Here is a 21680-nt window from a genome sequence, read left to right as displayed (position 1 = left end):
CAACACTAGTGACAACTTGCTTTTTCTAAAACATAACATACTGTACTTGTGGTGATTGGTAATTAAATTAACAGATGAATTTACTGACACACCATCAGGCTCTTGTACAGGTCCCTTTTCCCCTCAACCGTATAGCCAAAATGCCTCCATACTGCAGCTTTTAAAGCAGTCGGATTGTATCCATCTGCGTTTGCTCATGCTAAGATGAGACATGACAAGCTAAGATGCAAAGTGGACTGAGCAAAGACATTTTTGAGGTGAAATGGACTGAGCAGAGTTATTTCCTTCTTCACAGAGGTGTTTTTAGTTGTTTAATGCTGCAGTGTGTGCTGGTCAGCTGCTCTCATTTGTTTATGTCAGTGCTGCTAGCAGCTCCGGTAACGGTAGTCTCTGGGTGGGGGCATACAAAGTATTTACAATATACTTCACGCTTATCCTGCGAATGTTATTATTTAGATATTGAATTAATCAATAAAATAAATTACAAGTTAACTCAAGCGTGTGCTGCACTGCCCCCACTGCAGCTGGTTGAGTTCCACCTCTTTTAATTCACTGTGGTTGCATGTCATCACTATAACAAAACTGTGTTTGCTGTGGACCGATATGATGACGTTCTGTAGTCTCATTTAGCCTGTTGTTATCAACTGCCTTTTAAGACACACAGCAGCTTCAAAGTTCACAAGTGGGGTATTTATGGACAGATTTTATGTCTGAGAACAAAACACGAAAGTCTTTTAAGTTTGTGTTAAAGGATAACTTAGGTATTTTTCAACCTGGGCCCTATTTCCCCATGTGTATGTGTACGTATGATTCATAGGTACAACTTGTTCTAAAATTGGTTCAGTATTGAGGGAGGTAGATGCAGCCGGCAGCCACGAAATGAGCTGAAACGGTAACGGGGGCAAATGCGTCCCATATAGACGAATTCGGCGAGCCACTTGTGTATGCCGCCATCTTGCAGCACCGCCATTGCTGCGATGACATGTGTCAGTCATCAATTCATTATGCTGTCATTGTGAACTGACTCTCTACAATGACAGCATCATGAATAGCTGGATTGATGATGTTAGACAGTGGTCTCCGGTAACTGATGAAGGTATCTTAAATGAGTACCGATATTAATTTAGAAATTAATCATTTGTTTGAACGATAAGCAGGAAAGATTAGAGTAATAGCGAGATAATAGACTGTATCATTAAACACTGTAATATAACGTTAGCATACGTTACGTGTGCTGACGTTAGCAAGCTAGCAGCGTGACATTTAATCATTATGGACAGGCTACGCAACCATCACATCATATTGAAGGCGATCAATATTGATTGCTTTCAATATGATGTGATGGTCGTCTAAAAGGCAGTGTAAAATTTGCCCAACCCATCCGGAGCTCAGGTAATTTTGACCCTCAATCAGAGACCTGTAATTGCCGTTTTTCTGGTCATCGGAGGCCAGGCGATCAATCAAATATTCTTGAATACCTAAAACAAAACACAAACACGTGTTGTTGTTGTTTTTAGTCACGTAGCCTGTCCATAATGATTAAATGTCACGCTGCTACCTTGCTAATGTCAGCACACGTAACGTATGCATTCAAGCCCAAAGGTCCACATGATCTAAATACAGGAAAATATGTAGTCCAAACACATTATTGCATCCTTAGATATTCACAGTCTGCCGTTACATCATCAAAAGTTTGTATTTCTCCACATATCCATAATTTCTTTATTTATTTGTAAATTAACGCTGCAGTTGGTAAGATTGAAAAGAGAGGGAGTTTGCTTAGGATCTTTAAAAGAGTCCAGCGTCCAGGTCCCTCCTCCTCCCTCTCTGCTGCACCTTTAGTCAGCGGGAAAGTGTTTCAGCAGGGACCCATTTCACCGCTGCACACCACAGGCGCGCTAGAGCCGGTGAGAGTGAGAGCATAGAGACAAATTTAGAGGCGAGAATGGCTGTCGGAGAGAGTCCTGAAAGCGAAGTAACTGTACACAATGACCCAGAAGAACTCACTAAAAAGAGCAGTGTTTCCTCTATATGCAACTAGCAGCAGCACACCGCCGTTTTCAATTCTCCTCTGCTCTCTGTATCACGCACGGCAGAGTTTCGCCCCGATGCGCGTGCACACACACACAGACACGTGTGCAGCCACACACAGGTGAGCACACTAGAGCACGGCTCAGGCCACATTTTTCTGACCGAAGCCGACCCGTCCCGAGTCCGAGACAATTATAACCGAGCACGGCACTATTGGAGCGGAGCCTGTGTTGTGTTCAGGCGTTGTCACGTAAATAACAATTTCCGGCTCTTGAATAGACCGTAGCACAACACAGCAGCATGTCCAGTGGGCCGAACCCGAGCAAAATTTTGTCATACCGCCCAGCCCTACTTCAGAGTATCATCACATTGCATTTCAGTGTGCTCCAGCTGCGCATCCTTCTGTACTCCATCCAAACCAGTTAAGAGATGCTTTGAGAACAGGCTGATGTCCCTCTCAAAGGCAGGGAGATCTACAGAGCAGTGGGTAAACTCTGAGATCTTGTGATGTGAGCATGAATGTTGAAAATGTATCTGGACGTGTACCTGCCAACATCACTGCATGTGGGCATACATTTGAAATGTAAACCTACCTTATCCTTACAAGCTCATGTCCGACATGTCGAGACGGCAGGTAAAAGCAACTTAAGACAGAGGACAATCTGCCAACCACTTGGGGTTGCTTAGTTCAACGAGGCTGATTGATATCATTTTATCGATATAGGGTCAAGTTGCATTACATGATACATGACAGTGTTAATGCTCCTCTCTCACACTCTCCGCACAGCTCTGCCTCACTCATTCACTCACAAGTTCTCCATCAACACTTTTTAGAGCCGTAACCTGACGTGCACCGAGGCCTGTCACAATAACAGATTTTGCTGGGCGATTAATTGCATCAAAAATTATTGCGATAAGCGATGATATTGTGCTTTTTAAGACCGTTTTTACTATTGTTGTAATTTTGCTGTTTTTAGACCATTTTTTAAACTTATATAATGATAATAAAGGCATAATGATGCAAGTACAGCCTTTTAAAGAGAAATAAACATTTATTTAACAAGAATATTTAGGACTGCAAAAAAGAAAATTTAAATATCCGAAATAACACGTTGCTGCTGTTCTTGGCTTTGTATGTGTAGAGGAAAAGTCTGCGAGCCAGTCGGGTACTTTATATAATGTAAAACACCACAGGCTTTTGCTAAAAACATTAGTAAGTTGTATTTGTGGGGAAATGTGTCCAGATAAAGACAAGTGTTTGTCTGTGAATGCTATGAGTTATAGTGAAGCTGATTTGTGTACCTGTGTTTGAAATTGTTGCTATTAAGCCATGTTTAATGTGTGTTTAATGTGTGTTTTGAATCAACTAAACTTTACAGCACTTCACTGAAACCCTGCCGTCAACTAGTGTTTCAGGGGTGTAACTGTTATGCAGCTGCATATTTTCAAACGGGAATAAAATCCTTGTCTTTGCATTCTATTTTGATCACGATCTGTTTCTATAAAAGTGCTTGTGACATCTCAATTGTGGCTTTGACTTGCAACTAAAAACATGTTTCCCATGTTGAAGAAAACATGGAGGTATAAATCGTGTATCGCCAGTCAGCCTGTAAATACCCGAGATATAACAATCATACATTATCATCCTTTTAGAGTTAAATGTAAACATTATTGAAAGTGTGAACGTGTGAAACCAAAGGCCTCGTCTGTTGTATCAGAACACTTATCTCTCTGTGAGGAACGCAATGAGCATGTATTACATAAACTCTGGGGAATAGTTCATGGTTTGTCCTTAGATGACCACTGGAACAGTGACAACGGAGGAGTACACTCCATGTGGTGTGATTGGATAGTGTCTGGGATGAAGTGGATCTTTGTCAATGATTGACTATGAGGTGAAGATGTTAAATACAAACACTGGCTCCCCATTTCATTTTCGTATTGATTATAAAATTCTGATGTTTAATGTGTCTTGGGGCATGCCTTTATTTAATAGTGAAAGCTGAAGAGAGACAGAGAGGAGATGACAGACATGATCCCTGTAGGGGAAAATTTTGTATTTCAATTAAGGCATCAATCTGGTGAATTTTGAGGGCCAAGTTATGATGGTAGAATATGCCTAGATTTAAACATCTTTGTGCTTTTTATGTGTGAATGAATCTATTGTTACTGATAAAAACACTAGTGGTATGTTATGGTGACAGGTTACACCTAAAATACGGCTAAGGATTATTGGTTAAACATTTCAGTAATCAAAAGAAAAATGACTAACGTACTGATCTGCCTCTGGAGGGCTATTTTATTATTTTAAATCATGTGCAGACAAAATATTCTTTTAAAATGCTCTCTCTCTCTCTTACACACTCTCAAACTGTTACATATACGCAAAACAATACAAAATACACAATACGAAAAGAAAACAAAAGGTAATACTCAACTTAATTACGCACAAACAGACAGAAATTACTGCTTTCCTCCTTCCCTCCCTCCCTCACAATTTGCAAGTACGGCACCCTGAATCAGAGCATTTAATTTTACGCAACTTCGAAGAGAAGATTTCAAAAGCCCTCTGGTAGTTGAACACCTCTGGGACAGGCCCATTTATGGCAACCATCAGGCAGGCAGTGAGGTGCTCTCCTTGCAGCCTGTTGCGGAGATCAGTTTTGACCTGGAATGAAAAGTAGTGCTGCACGATTAATCTAATCGCTGTTGCAATCGCGATGTCAGGCTGTGCGATTACGTAACAGCATAAAAGGCTGCGATTTGCGATTTAACGTAAATAAATCATCATCATCATCATCATCATCATCACTTTATTAGCCAGACACAGGGTCCAAATCATGACATACACACACAAGACACAGTGGGGTAAAAGACAAACAAAAAACATCAATGTGGACTATCCCCTAGGAGACACTTGTACCAATGCTTTCACATGGGTGACTGATACCTGACATCACTACATCTGAGACTCACCAGCGCATTGACAATATAATTCTGGGACTCATCTAGACGGCAAATAAACTCATACATTAAAATCCTAAGCAGTGCCTTCAGGGTGCTGACCCCTGCATTACAGAACAGGGTGACTAGCGCTGGATGACCTGGGTCTCTTAAGCAGAATTCTAAAACAGTCATTGTATGTGACCTGTGATGTCTGCATACTTGCCTTTTTATACACTGTTCATAAAGGAGCAGTACACAGAGGGGTGCAACATGTTTTGAAAAGTCTTATTTTAACATTGTGTGTGCACATATGAAATTTCCTGGTCAACATGTTTGCTTGGGCATATAATACTGTGCACTGTCAGTAGATCCCAAATATTTAGTTTTCTTTGAGACATTCAATACTTGACCAGACAGATAGAAGTTCGGGGAACGCAGATCTTTGTCCCCTTTTGATCTACAGATCAAGACAACACTCTTTCTAGCATTGTACTGAACATCATATTCTACCCCATATTCAGAACAAATATTCAATAAATGCTGAAATACAGCAGTGCTTGGTGACAGAATGGCCAAGTCGTCAGCATACATAAAATGATTTACCAAGGTATTACCAATCATACAGCCTGTTTTACACCCACTCAATTTCTTGGATAGTTCATCCATGTACAGGTGTACTCCATTGGCCACCCCAAATGAGGAAGAGAGACATTTACCCCATTTTACCTACATTCTCTGTTTGGCATACCAAAAAGCTAAAATCCTTATAATGCTACCAGGAGCACCCCTTTGACATAATTTCTGAAATAGTTTGGTTTTATTGATGCCTCTAAGGCATTTGATCGTGTTATCGTGTTAACCAGAGGAGTTCTGCCTCAGGTACACATGGGTAGCTTCCTTCAAGGCGTCTTTTCAGCTTGAGGCCCTGACGTCTTCCGGGGTGCTCCTCAGTGTGCGACCCGCTGCAGTCTACCTTCTGTTTGTAATGTTTTTAACGTCTTTTTATGTTTTTAACGTCTTGTTTTTAAAGTCTTTCTGTAGTGTGTGTGTCAGAGACTCAGAATGTGGACTATGGGGTGGTTTGCACAGTTTCGCACTTTCATGCGTGGTATTGCTGTACCTGAGCCTTTTTGGCAAGGGAGTGGAGGGATACCATGACAGCTCTGGGAGTTGAGTCGCTCTCAGTCGTGAGCTTCTCCTTTGACTACGGACCACAACGAAAGGTGTAGTGCCAGCGGAAATACCGGAGGAGCTGTACAGACCGTACAGTCCGGACAATATTCCTTCTCGTTGGAAAAGAGGGAGAAGAGGTGGAGTACGTCAGAGACTCAAAAGCGTCTTAACAACCGCCACCGGCTCCCTCCGCTGCCGACAGTTCTGCTGTCAAATGTTCAATCCATCCAGAGCAAGGTGGATGAACTTGAAGCGTGGGCCAAAGTTAAACTGGAGTTTAAAGAATCTTGCCTCCTGGCCTTCACTGAAACTTGGCTCTCTGAGATGGACCGGGACGAGGACCTGTTTCTAAGCGGGTTTGGCAGCCCACTTCGGCTTGACAGGTCATCGGAGATCACCAGGAAGAGACAAGGAGGAGGAGTGTGCTTTTACATTAACCAGAGGTATTGTAAAACTGTTGTGGTTCGGGAGAAGATATGCACTCCTGATATCGAACTTCTGTCTGTCTCTCTCCGTCCTCACTACCTACCTCGAGAGTTTCAACAGCTGTTTTTTACAGTTGTTTAAATCCATCCACGAGCTGACGTGCGCACTGCTGCTCAGCTGATTGCTGCCATCACACATAGGCTAGACGCTATCTGCTCTGACGCCCCCAAATTTGTCCTCTGGGATTTTAATCGGTGCACCTTGGATAAGACTCTGAGGAGTTATGAACAATATGTGTCTTGCGCCACCACACAAAAAAATACAAAGATAGACTTGTGTTATGGATCTGTGAGTGGTGCGTACAAGTCCCTGCTGATGCCTTCTCTTGGATCCTCATATCATAACAGTGTCTATCTTATACCTCTGTACAGGCCCTCCTTTCGGTGCCTAGAGCGCATGGAGAAAACTGTGAAGACTTGGTCAGATGAAAATGTATCTTCTCTGCAGGCGTGCTTTGATTGTACTGACTGGCAGTGCTTTTATGATGCTTGTCAGGATATTGATGAATTGTGTGACACTGTCTCTTCTTACATCTCATTCTGTGTAGACACAATTATCACAACTAAAAAGGTCAGTTCATATCCAAATAACAAACCATGGATAACTAAAGAGTTCAAATCGGTCATCAATAAAAAGAAAAGGACTTTTTATGCCGGTGATCCTCTGAAGATGAAGGCCGTCTCCAGAGAAGTAAAGGCTGATATAGCCAAGGCCAAAATGAACTATAGGAAAAAAATTGAAATGAAATATAGCAGTGGTGACCCGAGAGCAGCCTGGCAAAGCATTAAAACTATGGCCTCCATCAACCACTGTACTTATGAGACCAAGCAATCTATTAGAGTTAACGGCGTGGATGATGCTGACCTACCAGATACTTTTAATTCTTTTTTCTCTGGTTTTGAGAGGCCTGATTTTATTCCTAAAGTTAACAGGTTGAGAGACTCCCTTGTACCCCTAAATGCCATTACCATATCCCAAGAACTTGTCACAGCCTTATTTAAGAAAACAAATATGAGGAAAGCTGCTGGCCCTGATAGCATCTGTGGGCGCACTCTGCATTATTGTGCTCAACAGCTCGGTGGGGTGTTTTCCTATTTATTTCAGTTGTCAGCTACCGTACATCTGGAAAACTTCTACAATAATACCAATCCCAAAACTAAAAAATCCCAAAGAGCTTAGTGAGTTCAGATATGTCTGTCTTACTTCACTAGTGATGAAAAACTTTGAACGGATTTTAAAGGATGAGGTTACCTCCCTTATAAATGACAAAGGTCGACACTTTGAAGCGCCCCCCAGGAAAACGAACATATATTCAAAGTCCTTCATTCCTTTTGCTATCAGGCTGCTGAACGCCGACAGAAGTTTGTTTTAAATGAAAATGTGTGTGTGGTTTATGATAACTTGGTTTGTTCAGGTGTCTTTTCTTGTGACAAAGCTTCTGTGAGAGCAACCCGGCCCGAAGGTTCCAAATAAGGAATAATGAAATGGAAAGTAACCCCCGGCTTTTGCCAACTCACGGGACCGTTGGTGAATGTCGTAACGCTCCGGCGTTGTTTCGGGCGTGGAAGCTCCGTAGGATCCTTTGATATCCGTGGCGGAATCTCTGAGGTGAGGCCAGTGGCTGGATGGATGATATTCCACAGGCAAGTGCACCTATTTTGCGGACTTCGAGCGGTGTAAAATGCCGTGGTAGGCCGAATACGCAGAGGACTTCTGGCTCATTTCTCACTTGCCAGCGATCTCGCCATACTGCCAGGAGCGGCATAATGTAGGGACCGGTCTACCTGGGCTCAGCTGATCGAGCCATCCCACTGGCCGATAGTACCTGTGGGTGTGACTGGAGGTACCTCAGTGTCTGAAGGTGAGCAAGCAAGCCATCAGCTGACTGTCTTATAAAAAAAATGTATTTATAAAATATACAGGATCGCCACACTTTATACATTGGAAAGCAGAGGCAACAGTGAACAACATAGATGAAAGACCTGGCCATTGTTGTTGTTTTGATTCTTCCGATCTTTTATTACCTTCCGATTTTGTATAAATAATGTGATCGGCGCCGATACCCAATCCAAGGATCGGATCGGGACATACCTATATATATTACTATTATCTTAGTTTCAAGGATTTTTATTACACATTTTTATCATGTTCCACTGTCTCCTACTGAACAAGAACTACAGCAACAGCTGGATATAGTGGAAAAGTACTGTCTGAACTGGGCAGTAAATACGACGAAAACTAATGTCATGATTTTTCAAAAGTGGCCCCAGAGCAAATACTGACAGCCCAAGACCTGAGCCCAGAGAGGAGTCCCCTTTGTCAGTTGGTGTTGAGGCAAAATGCCCCCTCTCAGACACACTCTGATCAGTCTCACAACAGTAAAGCCCTCTGAACTGAGCTGATACTATTGAATCAGAACACTCGTCTTTCTGTGAGATGTGTGTGTATTAAATTACCTTGGGGAATATTTCATGGTGTATCCTTGGGTGACCACTGGAACCTTGATGAACTGAGGAGGCGTGCATGGGCGTACACTCAATAATGGGACGTGATTGGATCCTCGATGAATGTAATATTTATGAATGATTGACTGTGAGGGCGAGATTTTACAAAAACAGCTCGGTTTTTAAGGGATTTTATCACGTCTGGAAGAGGCTACCAAGAGTGAAGGATCAGGAATCAGGGTAAGCATTTCACTCCACATTTCTCTTTATTTATTTCATCTATTCATTATCATGAATTATTTGTCTTGCGTTTCACTCATCAGGGCTTAAATTCATCAAACCATCAAGTATTACATTTAAAATCTCAGAAGAGCCAACTTTGAGGTAAATGAAAAAACTACTGCTAACACTTTTAAAAAAGTCCAACAGTTCCTCCCTTGTGTGTTTTTTTCCACTGTACTTACAGTAAGAAGTATTTATTTGTACAAAATGACACTAGTCATTGACTCTGTTATTAAATGTTACCAAAATGTTGTCGCACAGCATTTCACTCACACTTAGAACGAAGTACAGAGGTAAATTTTAAGAGCAGGGGTATGTTCAATTCTAAAACAGTGTACACCGTCTTGCTTCAGTTTCCGTGTTGAAGGACATGTTTTCTTTAAACTAGGGCTGGGTATTGTTTTTTAGTTTTTTTTAGTTGCTGCGATCTCCGGAGTTGCTCACCTTCAGGCAGACGGTAAGTTCAGTGTCTGCCTGGTAAGCATGAGCGAACAGCAGCAACACCTTACATCAACACTGAGCTGTTAAGATAAAAGAAGGTCACCTGTTAGAGGTGAGCTGTTTGCAGAGGTGCAGTAAGGGTCTGTTGTCTTCAGCTCTTCATCAACATCTCACTGTGGCTCTTTCTGCTCTCACTTTCCTCCCTGCTGTATTATTAGACTATTAGACTTTGTCTTTATTGAAGAAAAGCTGCTAACAAAGTTCCACCAATTCAGTGATAAACACATTTCATTTCCTGTAGATTCTTAACATTAAAAGTGCCCCGTTATTTCGTGAAGAATAAGAATATAATATATAGAAAATAAGGAAATGTTGAGATTTAGAGCAGCGACTTCAGACAACTTCTAATCTAGCGATGGCAATGGAGAAACAAATCAGCGTTGCATGGCTTTACTCTGCGCGGCCAAGAGTGACAATGCAAAAAAGGTTTTAAACAACAACAAAAAGTGCAATTCTTCATTCAAGGTCATTTGAGCAAAGATCTGTCATCTTTCTTTCATCTAGTCTTCTTCTTTTTAGGGTCTTCATCAAATAGTGCCATTTCATTCTATTAACAGTTCTCTCTCTCCTCTATCTCAAGCAGAATAATGAAGCACAGAGTGATTTCTCTTTTGCTGCTTCTCTTGGGGACGTGCTCAGCTGCTGCTTATAGTAAGTATAATGTAGGAATATAAAACAGCACCAGAGGTAGTTGCATACCTTTCTCAAAGCACACATCTGGTGCTGTCATTTATGTACAGGGCTGTACAGTGCAACATATATCGCACACAGTCACAGTTGCACGTGCAATGGAAAAAAATGTTTGTGTGATGAATTTATTTGCCTAGTAGTAAGCGTGTGACAGACTGCTTGTGAGCCTCTTGGTCTGTTTTTTTTTTTGTTTGTTTTTTCACTATACAACAATAGCGTTCACTGCTACACACACACAGTGCCGTAGAATATAATAGAGTTGCGACAACAGAAGTCCAAAATGCTTGTGCGTCACGTGACTCATGTAGACCTCGGATAGTTCCCGGAAGTTAGTGGCGGGCCGTTTAAATACATAACACTGAGAGACAGAACTCTGATTTTTGGTAAGTAGCTGTCAATGACTACATTGATTTATAATATATGTGTAGCACGCCATAAACAGTCACATCTTTATGTTGTTTTTTAAAGTAAAATGTGCTAATATTTGAGTATTAGTGTTAACAGCTCGGGTTACATAAGACTCTATTAATCCCAACCTTGGAAATTCACTTTACAGCAGTTCAGAGCTCAGAGCAGAGGCAATAGAAAAAAAGGATAAAATATTTTTTAAATACAAATTAGACATAATGAAAATAATAGAAACCCATATACACCTTTCACTGAAACAGATACTGTATACTCATGATTAATAGCTGCACAGGATGAGTGTAATATACATGATGTGTAGTATTTTTACTGTAAAAATATAGAAATGTATAGATATCCCACAGGAAGTGGCAAAATATTGCACACAGGAATATTACACAGTATGTACACATCCCTTAAATATAAGGGATGTGGATAAGAATATGTATTTATTTATGTATTCAGGCCAGTATAAGTATATTGATGACGTAGCATAATTATATGATAGGAATGTATCAATACTAGGGACAGGCATCAATTTTCGATTATCGATGATTGATTGTTAAGGATTTTGATCGATCATAAATAACTTTGCTTGATAGTCGCAGTGTTTCCCCTACAGTGCCTGGCAAAAAATCATTAACAGATGAAGGCTCTCATCGCTCTCCAAAGCCTCTGCGGCTTCCCTTAAGGCAGGGGTGGCCAACCAGTCAGAGACCAAGAGCCACAAAAATTACCGTGGTAGTACAAAGAGCCACATCATATACGTGTGCTTACAAACGCACTCCCTCTCTCACACAAACACAAAATGACATAAAATCAAAATCCATACATTTCCAATTTTCAAAGCCAGGTTTATTTATATCACACACAAATGAATAACCATGAATAGAGATACACACAAACACAGTCTCTCCCTCTCATACTGTCTTTTTCCACCCCCCTCCACACCCACAGTCTCTTCCTCTCCCACTCTCTCCACACACATCCACACAGTCTCTCCCTCTCTCATACTTTCCAGATTAGTGTTGTCATGGTACCAAAATTGGGACCCACTGTACGATACCAGTGAAAGTATCACGGTTCTGAGTAGTATCACGATACCACAGCAAAAATGAGGCAGATGTGCCTTTTGTCATTTATAAAAAGATAAATCACTTTTCTATAATACATCAATGATATTTCAATGGAATAAATTACTTACACTAAAATTAGGGAACTGATCACAGATGTATTGTTTCTGTGTGTTTTTACATCTATTGTTGCGTTAATCTGCAGCTATGCTTTTAATGAAGGTGACGTCATGACAGTCAAGCACCCCCCGGTGGTCGAGACTAAAGGTTGCAGCACTCTTTATTGGGACTAATCTCAAATGCAATAGAATGTAAGGGCTAGGTGTACTGCATCTGTGTTCAAGTGTGTTACTGTTCAAAACAATAATTATGACTATAAAACCATTTTTTGTAATATATATCAATCTTTTGATCATCTGCCACAATAATGTAATGAATATAAATGAAAATACCTCAAGTTGAGGGCTTTCCTCAGCAATTTTGAGATGAGATTAAAAAAGAGATTAATTAGATCAATTAATTACAGATCATAATTAATTAATCTCTCCATTTTTTTAATCTCTTTACAGCACTAACAGCACTATTAAAAATAAACCCGTTGTCCAAACATGAGGACACCTTTTTTTTTTGTTTACTGTCTTGCCAAGAGTCAGATGAGACTGAAGACTACAAGATTGAAAATGAAAGCAACATGTGGGTGTGAAAGTAGTAAACCTAACAAACCTCGGAAACCCTGTCCTCACCTCTGATTGAGGGTAGAGGCTCAAGGCTATATTAGCATACAGTAGCCAACTGAGAGCTAAAAAAATGTGTGTATTTCTTTCACAGGAAATGTGGCCTTGCGTGGCAAAGCAACTCAATCAAGCCGCTACAACGAGGGATACTGGGATAGTTTTGCAGCTGCCAACAATGCCATTGATGGAAACCGTAATTCCCACTTCCCAGATAGTTCATGCAGCATGACTGCAAAACAGACCAACCCCTGGTGGAGAGTGGACCTGCTGGAGTCCTACATCATCACCTCCGTCATCATCACCAACAGAGGAGACTGCTGTGCAGAAAGAATCCACGGGGCACAGATTCACATCGGCAACTCTTTAGAAGGCAATGGTGCCTCTAACCCACTGTGAGCGCATGTTGATTATTCATTAACATATTTATATCACATATATATGAAAAAAAATGCTAGCTAGAGCTACTATTTCGTACCTTTGTTTCTTACAGGGAAATTTAACTGCTTATTTTCATATCTGCTCCGTTCATTATTCATCACCATGTTTTACCTTCAACCTCAGTCCAGTCAGCCCAGTCACAACAGACCTGTTTCTTTAAGTAGGACACTTCTGTCTGCATCACTGAGGAACTCCAAAATAGATACTGAACATCATTATTAAGCTGCTTTCTCTCTTTTTGTTGCTTATTCAGGGCTGGTACCATTCCTGCAATCGCTCGAGGGGAGTCATACACTGTGACTGTCAGCGGTCGTGTGGAGGGACGTTACGTGACTGTGTATCTACCTGGTTCAGAGACGTATCTTCAACTCTGTGAAGTCGAGGTTTATGGGTACCGTACCCCAACTGGTGAGAGTTTGAAGCAATACCAGTTTTGTATCTCTGTGTTATATAGGTACTTATCAGTGGCTTTATAACAGAGATCAGAGGTCTTTCTGCCTGCAGGTCCCCAAGACCTGCAGCAGATTTTTTAGAACTTCCAAAATTACTCTTATTATTATCAGACAGAAAGTATATAGAAGATATATACATGTGTAATATGTAGAAGAAATTATAAGCCTTGAACTACACTGCACTGGCCCATGCTCTCCAGTGGTACTGCTCTGTTTCATTGTAAGACTTCAAAAGACGTGCACATACAGGGACAAAATGAATACAGAATACAGATAAAAGGCTCCATCTGTGTCCATACATGTATCTAATGTTGAGCAACAATGAGTCCTGAACAATGCAGTGCTGGTCCCGTAGTTTGCGGTCCAGACCAAAACATTCATGTAAATACATGTAAAAATCAAGAACAGCACACTTAAAGACAGTCATAGAGCAGAAGGGACCTGCTTTCTCTGGAGCCGTTCCCACTGATCAAGTTCTTTTTTGCTTGTTATAATGCAACTCTCCCCTCTTCAGCTCTGGGTGTGGATGTATGTCCCCTCGTGACTGATGGGAGGCTGCACAGCCATCTGTGACCAGAGTTTGGTATAACGCGTTGCAAAGTAACGCGTTAGAGTACTTTGATTACTTTTTGCAGTAACAAGTAACCTAATGCGTCAGTTTTCAGTTTGACTAATCAAATACTTAAGTACATTTTCAAACAAGACATCAGTTACTTCCGAAACAGCAACGGCTACACGCTGGTACTCACCAATTATCCCCAGTCATCTTTCACGGCGTGTGTGATGTCATCGGGTTATTCTTGTCCTGTTTTTATTACTTTGACTATTATTTGAGTCACTGCCAGAACTGTGTCTGTTCCATAGACTGTATAAAAATATGTGCCAGCTGACATGTTGTTGTAGTCACCTAAAAGCGCCAGCAGATGGCAGGAGCTACATTTGAAGCGCCATACGTAAACTCTCAAGCTACTGTATCTTCCACAGGAAGTTCTGACAAATGTTTCAGAATAAAAGCCTATTTAGAAAATGGAGGGATTCTCTCTGCCGAGGTTATAAGGGGCTTTTAATTTGAAACAAGTGTTGAGTTTGAAATGACGGTGCGATACGTTAACTTCATAAAGACAACGGATAAAAAGTAAATATATAAACACACAGAGGGATTAATAAATAACGGAGCGTCTATAATGTAGTTTGTTTCAAATGAAGCTGGGAGTCTCTGCAGTTGTGGCGAGTAAAAGCCCCGCCGCTATTTGTTAATGTTATTACTTTATGTCCGACCGTGAGGATGTACCATCGTTTGCTAGCTTGATGCTAATGACAGTAACGTTAACTCAGCGGGTTGACAAAGTGCCTCTGCTGTTTCACACCATCATTTCCCCCTTTTACTCTGTGTGGTAACATCCCCAGAGGAAATATTAAAAACGCTGGGGTGTTGTTGTCATACAGTTGTCTACGGCAGCAGATCGTTCTGTGTTTCTACTGGTCAAAGTGATGGCTGTGATGGGAGAATTGGATCTCAGTGAAGGGCAAGTGGTCCATAACTTTAATTTTAGAGACAAAAAAAATGTAGGCTTAGCGCCCTGTGGTTCATTGCCCAATAGGAAATGTAGAATACTCAAAAGTACTTTAAAAGTGCTTGAGTTACTTTACTCAGGGAGTAACGCAGTAAAGTAACTGGTTACTTTTTTAGAAAGTAACGCAGTAATGTACTTCGATTACTTTTAAAGTAACCCTTACCCAACACTGTCTGCGACAATTTGAGCAAAGTTTTGCTGATAACACTAGTCTGTAAAACATCCTGTCGGTGCCATTGTCAATAGCAGAGAGTTGTCATTGTGTCAGCACCTGTTTCGACATTGTAACGTGTAATATTCACTTCAGTTTCAACCAGTGTCTTTTTGATCATTTGATCGATATACAGATCCAGATCTATGGATCATTACATTCCCTAATGGTTGGCTAGCTTGCTAATTCCACCATGCTAACATGCCCCAGTACAGTCGTACAGTAACACAGGACCGCCAGTGTCCACGGCTCTGTCAGCCTGTCAGCGCCTATTCATTTAAAAAGAGTAACAGCCAATGGGAAAACACCAACACTAACGTCGTCACTCACTTCAACCAATGGTGTAACTTCATCACTCACTCATGGACAGACTTTGTGTTTATAGGGCTGGCCTGCATGCTGTGGTTCAGCTAAAAAAAATTAAGTAATACAAAAAGTACTCAAGTGGTGAAAGTAGTACTGGACTTCCCTAGAGTCAGGGCCTTACAAATGGTCTACATTTGTTTAAGGTAATGTCCACTATGGGTCGATGCCAAAAACAATAGTGTCTCTGCTTTGACCCGCCCTGATTGGGGAAGCCCACATCTTTCAAACTCCACAAAACAAAACAAACAAAACAGAGAAAAACTAACAAACATAAAAAAGTTGTGTCTCTGCTGATATTTTATTGTTTTTGCAGGAGAAAACCTGGCAATCCAAGGAAAAGCCGCACAGTCATCACTGTTTGGATTTGGCCCTCCATATAATGCCATTGATGGGAATCCTAACGGTGACTGGTTCAAGGGGTCCTGCAGTCACACAAACAAAGAAATGGATCCTTGGTGGCGACTGGTTCTGCCCACACACACAAAAGTGTTTTCTGTTAACGTCACCAACCGAGTTCATTACTGGGAACGACTGAATGGAGCTGAGATCCGCATCGGAGATTCTCTCGATAACAATGGCAACAACAACCCCAGGTAGTGTACAGCCTGTTCATTACAATATTAAAGTCTTTAAACTGGAATTTAATGGAAATCATTTATGCTACAGGAGGAAGAATAATAATTTCAAGTCAATTGAAGCCCAGTTCAGACCAAAGAGTCGCAATAAGACGTGCTGAAACTTTAAATGCTTTCTAATTTCAAGCTTGTCGGGGATATTTTGGAGCTAAATATAATTTAAAGTTGCTTAAATCTGAATGAGGAAAGAAAGATACTTGGTTGCATCTCTAACAGTAATGAAACAGAATAAACATTAAAAAAAAGAAAATCTGATCTTCAGATGGACTTATGATAACTACGCCACTATAATTTAAATCACCAGCGGCAGTTACCAGAATCAGTCAGTGTTTGTGCGTGTGTCAGTGACATACATCGAGCAGCATCAGGAACCCACTGTTTGTCACCAACACATTGTGAGGATGAGACATGTATGTAAAGCCTCGTTTCCACCAAGCTGAACTGAGCTTTATCTTTTCCTTCAGCCAGGCTTTGCTGAGTTAATTAAGACATTTCTGCTTCTTCTACCAGGTGTGCCGTGATCACAAGCATCCCACCAGGTGCTACTCATGGATTCGACTGTAATGGGCTGGAAGGCCGCTATGTTAACATATTTATCCCTGGAAGAGAGGAGTACCTCTCCCTGTGTGAGGTGGAGGTCTATGGCTCTTTCCTGGATTCACTTTAAAAGAGCAAGAATGAAGCCAGTGTTGTTTTATGGACTCAGACAAACCAAAATAATACATTTAGCTTCAACTGGATTGTTTGCATGACAAATAACCTATAACATGGAGCAACATGGAGCTAAGTTTGTCCTAGACAATAGCAATATGGCATTAGTCAGATAAACTGGCTCTTACATGATCTCTGGTAAATCAGTTTGAAACATGTTTGAATTAAGCTTACTATAATAAAAACATTATCACAGCAGCCTATGTGTGTTTCATAATTGATTTGTTTTCTAATGCTGTTTTAAACTGCTCTTTAATGCTGAAATGGTTATCGTACTGTCACTGCCTGCTGCTGTGTCTGTGTCTCTGAAATAGAATTAAATCATGAAAAGAGCCTTGCATGTTGGTCTGGATTCATAGATTTGGGTGTAATGGGCCAGAAGGCTTCTATGTTGTCTTGGACACCAGAGGGAGATATTTTATGATAGAGGGACATCTGAGCTGCAGCAGGATAAATCCTCTGATGGAGTCCAGACACTGGTGGTGGTGGTGGTGGCTGATGACTCTGAGGCTGCTGACTGCTGAGGCATATGAGGCTGATGAATCCATAAAGACTGGGTGGTGATGGGGAGGTGGTGGGTGCACGGCAGCAGCAAGAAAGAACTACGGCATAGAAAGAACCACATTTAAAATGAGGAGCAGTAAGATGATAGACCGACAGGGAAGATGTGCTGCTGTGCTATTGGTTGATTGTGAATCAACTGATGACTCAATTGACCTACCCAGACAATGACACCTAGAGATAGAGAGTGAGCATGCGTGCAAGGAGTGACGCCTCAAGGTGACTGGAGAAATTTAACTCTAATTGGCAACTGGGTGGCGCTATAACAACAGAAAAATGCTTAAAAATGGCTAAAATGCGACCAATCGCTGTGGCTCCCCCTGTGGACCAATGTTTGTGAGGTTTTTTTCTAATTTTTGGTATGACTAAGTCATGGTATGGTATGCTGTACATAATCACGGAAACTGTCAGTGTGTCATTCTGTCAGTCAGTCATTCTGTCTGTCCCACGTTTCTCTACTCACTGACGTGGTCAATCTATGTGAAACTGCACATAGGTAGAAGGTGACAAAGCTACCAATGGGTATGGACTAGTAATATTAATTTTGTAATACCATGATACTGTGAATCTGCTATATTTTCTGAGAGTTATCATACCGTGAAAATCTCATACCATCATCCTAATGTGTCATAAATGTTTGTTCGCCACAGAGCTTATTATGGTTTTTACTCTACCACAGGCTTTTTGACAAGAGAACCAGAGCAATGTTTAATTCTGAATGGGGGTTGTAAATCAGTGGAGAGGAGAATGCCCCTGCTATATGAAAGGCAGTTGCTGTCAACTTGTCATGGTGAGGGTACATTTTTATTGTATCGATTTAAAAAGACAAATGGAAAGATCAGAGATTTTGTTTTTCCTATTTTGCTTGTTTGGGAGAAGGGAGAATCAGAGCACCTGGAGAAACCCCAAAGGAATCTTAAATGTTAAAATCTGCATGTCTTTGGAGTAAGGGAGGAAACTGAAGAGCCTGGGGAAAACCCAAACTGACATGGGGAGAACATGCAGACTCCACCATGTCGCCCTGTAAGAGGATGGAGAAAGGATAGATGCAGGGTAAGGGGTTGCGGAGAGGGTACTGGGGTGAAGTGGAGGCAAGTAAGGAGGACAGAAAGGATGTCTGTTCTTCCTCTCCTGCTTGTCTTTTTTCTCTCCCCCCTCTGTTTCTCCTTGTTCTCTCTTGCTTCCTTCTCCTTCCTTCTCTTTCTTCAGTTTGTCTGTCGATTTTCACCTGCTGCAAAGGTACCGCTACTTCAAAACAGGAGATTGTTTTTTATTTTTAATCTTTGGAGTCCGGTCCTCCATCCTCTTCAGATTTTGAGTTGGGCATTAATTATCTCAACTTTAATTAATCTTCAGCCTCTGTGTGTGCACACGGCCCTGCAGTCTCATGCCCTTTTAAGGAGATTTGCGAGGCATTCAACGATGCTAATTATGATCAGCTTGAACACACCTTAGACTTAGAAGGACAATTCAAAGGAATTCAAACTCATAAGAACACAGGTGTGAACGCAACTATTGCGCCGTTTAAGAGCATATCTACATAAGGCACGGATCCTCTTCCACTAAGCCCGTCATGTTGCACCACATTTCTACAGTAGCCCAGAAAGGACAAAGAAAACACTGGCTCTAGAGAGGGCCTTTCACATTTCACAGTACCTGATGACCACCGTAGGTTCCCTGACACACTCAAAAAGAGCAAAGGGGTATTCAGTTGGTTTCCGTCTGCTACCTCACTGCTAAATGCTGCTAAATCCTAATCACTGGTCCTTTAAACTTTTGATCTGTAATCCCTGTAAATATTCATTCATTGCTGTTAATTTCCTGTGGTGCCTAAATGCATGCATCTGAATACTTTGTTCCAGATCTGTAAAGCAACAAGTCATGTTGGCAGTGGTTAATGCAGAATGATTATCTTGGGTGTGGGATTGAGCATTCATTTGTTTCGAGCACCCACAGGCGGAAACATAAAAAGGTGCCTATATGCTCAGATGTGCACTGGCTTAGTGGTGGTACAGTTCTGGAGCAGTTCTGTTCTCTAAGATCTGAATCTGACTGTTTTTTGAAAGAGAAAAGAAACAGCCTTGTTGAATTGAGAAACCCTCAGTGGTTGGCAGACGTTCTTCTGTCTCTTCAGTTGATCTTACCTGTCATCTGAACATGTTGGACAAAAGCTTGCAAGGAAAAGATGGGCTGATGTCGCAAATATATGCCCGCATGAAATCATTTGTTGTTAGGCTTCGACTATTTAAGAGGCAAATCAGTGACACTAATGCCACACACCTCTCAACTCTGTGGGAAATTATCTCCAATTTCCCAAACGCCAATATTTCTGTGAAATGGGAAAATATGTGACATCACTAATTACAGAGTTTACCCAGCACTAGATTTCAGTGCCATTGAGAAGGACATTAACCTGTTACCAAAGCTTGTCTTGAGAGAACTTAGCAACTTAGTCTGCTTTAATGAATCCATTGTAAAGTCATATAATCCACAGGGGCTGAAGTTGTGTCAAACAACAGGCTTTTATCAGTGGAAAAAGTTAAACCCCTAAATGTATAAATCAGTTACTGCACATGGCACATAGCTTGTCTTCATGACTGATCATAAAGACTAGCGCTGACCCCGACTAAGAATTTTCATAGCCGTCATTTAGGGCCATTAGTCGACTAGTCATCTGTATGTTTCTGATATGAATGTAATGATTAAATGATATATTTTGGTGGTTTGAGTTGAAGGTGTGAGAAAGAATAGTATCAGTAACATTGTTAACACTGTGCTACATTACAGAGAAATACAAACCGTACTAATGAACCTTCATTAATATAGGCCTATATTTTATCTCCAAGTGCACGTCACACACTGAGCGAGCCGCCTGTTAATGACGCTGTGGGCTAATGGGCATGTAGCTACTTCCATGTTTCAGATGATACGTCATGTTTGTAGTCGACCAATGAAGATGAGTTTACATATCACCTTGGGTTCGTCCTTCACCTTCTCAAAATGATCCCACACTTTGGATTTCCTGCCCGACATGTTATTAACTAGCCTGTGGAATAACCGCAGGTACCAGCCCTGGAAATTAGAGGCCGCCCACATGCTGGGTCTTTAACACCTGGAAAACGGGAGGTTGGGTGTGTGTGTTACTCTTGTGCCTTTTCTGTGCCAGCTTTCAAGAGCACGGTGGCAGGTTGCGTCTGAGGTTGCTAAGTAACCTTAACATGCATCATATAGCCTATTTACCTGAAATCCTGAGTGCAGAGCTGATCTTCTTCCAGGAGCTGTTTATAAGTGTGTAGGCCTATTGTCTGTGGGACAGATGTAAAGCTCTGGGTAGCCCTGCACTAACGTGATCAGTTCAGTATTTATCAGAATTAATATTTTGATATTTTGACTTATTTTGACGAGGTGCAGCTCAGTTACAGTTTCACTTTTTCTTTTTCTTTTCCTGTGACTAAGCAACCAGTGAAATATTGCCGACTAATGACCTTAGTGCGACTATCAGGGGGCAGCCCAAATAAAGACACAAGTTAAAAAACTGAAAACATGATTCTTCTGTAACTCCACATTCTTTATTTGTGTTTAAGTTTAATCAAGTGTGTTTTGATCCAGACCAACATGCAAGGCTCTTTTAATGATTTAATTCTATTTCAGAGACACAGACACAGCAGCAGGCAGTGACAGTACAATCACCATTTCAGCATTAAAGAGCAGTTTAAAACAGCATTAGAAAACAGATCAATCATGAAACACACGTAGGCTGCTGTGATAATGTTTTTATTATAGTAAGCTTAGTTCAAACATGATTCAAACTGACTTACCAGAGATCATGTAAGAGCCAGTTTATCTGACTAATGCCATATTGCTCTTGTCTAAGACAACTTAGCTCCATATTGCACACAATGTGACTGGTTATTTTTCATGCAAACAATCCAGTTAAAGCTAAATGTATTATTTTGGTTTGTCTGGC

General features: G+C 41.1%; 1 protein-coding gene across 2 annotated transcripts; it reads left to right on the top strand.

Moving 5' to 3' along the window:
- The first annotated feature begins 9260 nt into the window (after nt 1–9260).
- On the top strand, nt 9261–17350 carry LOC125892965 (fucolectin-6-like). 2 transcript variants are annotated; one of them, XM_049583348.1, is made up of 6 exons: nt 9261–9320; nt 10447–10514; nt 12860–13157; nt 13457–13611; nt 16120–16399; nt 16952–17350. In XM_049583348.1, exons 2-6 carry the CDS (start codon nt 10451–10453, stop codon nt 17106–17108), a joined length of 954 nt encoding a protein of 317 aa, XP_049439305.1. In that variant the 5' UTR covers nt 9261–9320; nt 10447–10450; the 3' UTR covers nt 17109–17350. The 2 variants fall into 2 exon arrangements, with proteins under 2 accessions (XP_049439305.1, XP_049439307.1); XM_049583350.1 differs by lacking the exon at nt 9261–9320 and adding an exon at nt 9404–9464.
- Nucleotides 17351–21680: the final 4330 nt, after the last annotated feature.

This window comes from Epinephelus fuscoguttatus, linkage group LG8, assembly GCF_011397635.1.
Source record: "Epinephelus fuscoguttatus linkage group LG8, E.fuscoguttatus.final_Chr_v1".
NCBI lineage: Eukaryota > Metazoa > Chordata > Actinopteri > Perciformes > Serranidae > Epinephelus > Epinephelus fuscoguttatus.
This window is presented reverse-complemented; position numbering and strand designations above follow the sequence as displayed.

Bases quoted from the DNA above. Each gene is read 5' to 3' on its own strand.
- LOC125892965 (XM_049583348.1), top strand. From the start codon at position 10,451: ATGAAGCACAGAGTGATTTCTCTTTTGCTGCTTCTCTTGGGGACGTGC. The intron at 10,515-12,859 runs GTAAGTATAATG...TTTCTTTCACAG, and splicing joins GTGCTCAGCTGCTGCTTATA to GAAATGTGGCCTTGCGTGGC. The intron at 13,612-16,119 runs GTGAGAGTTTGA...TTGTTTTTGCAG, and splicing joins TGGGTACCGTACCCCAACTG to GAGAAAACCTGGCAATCCAA.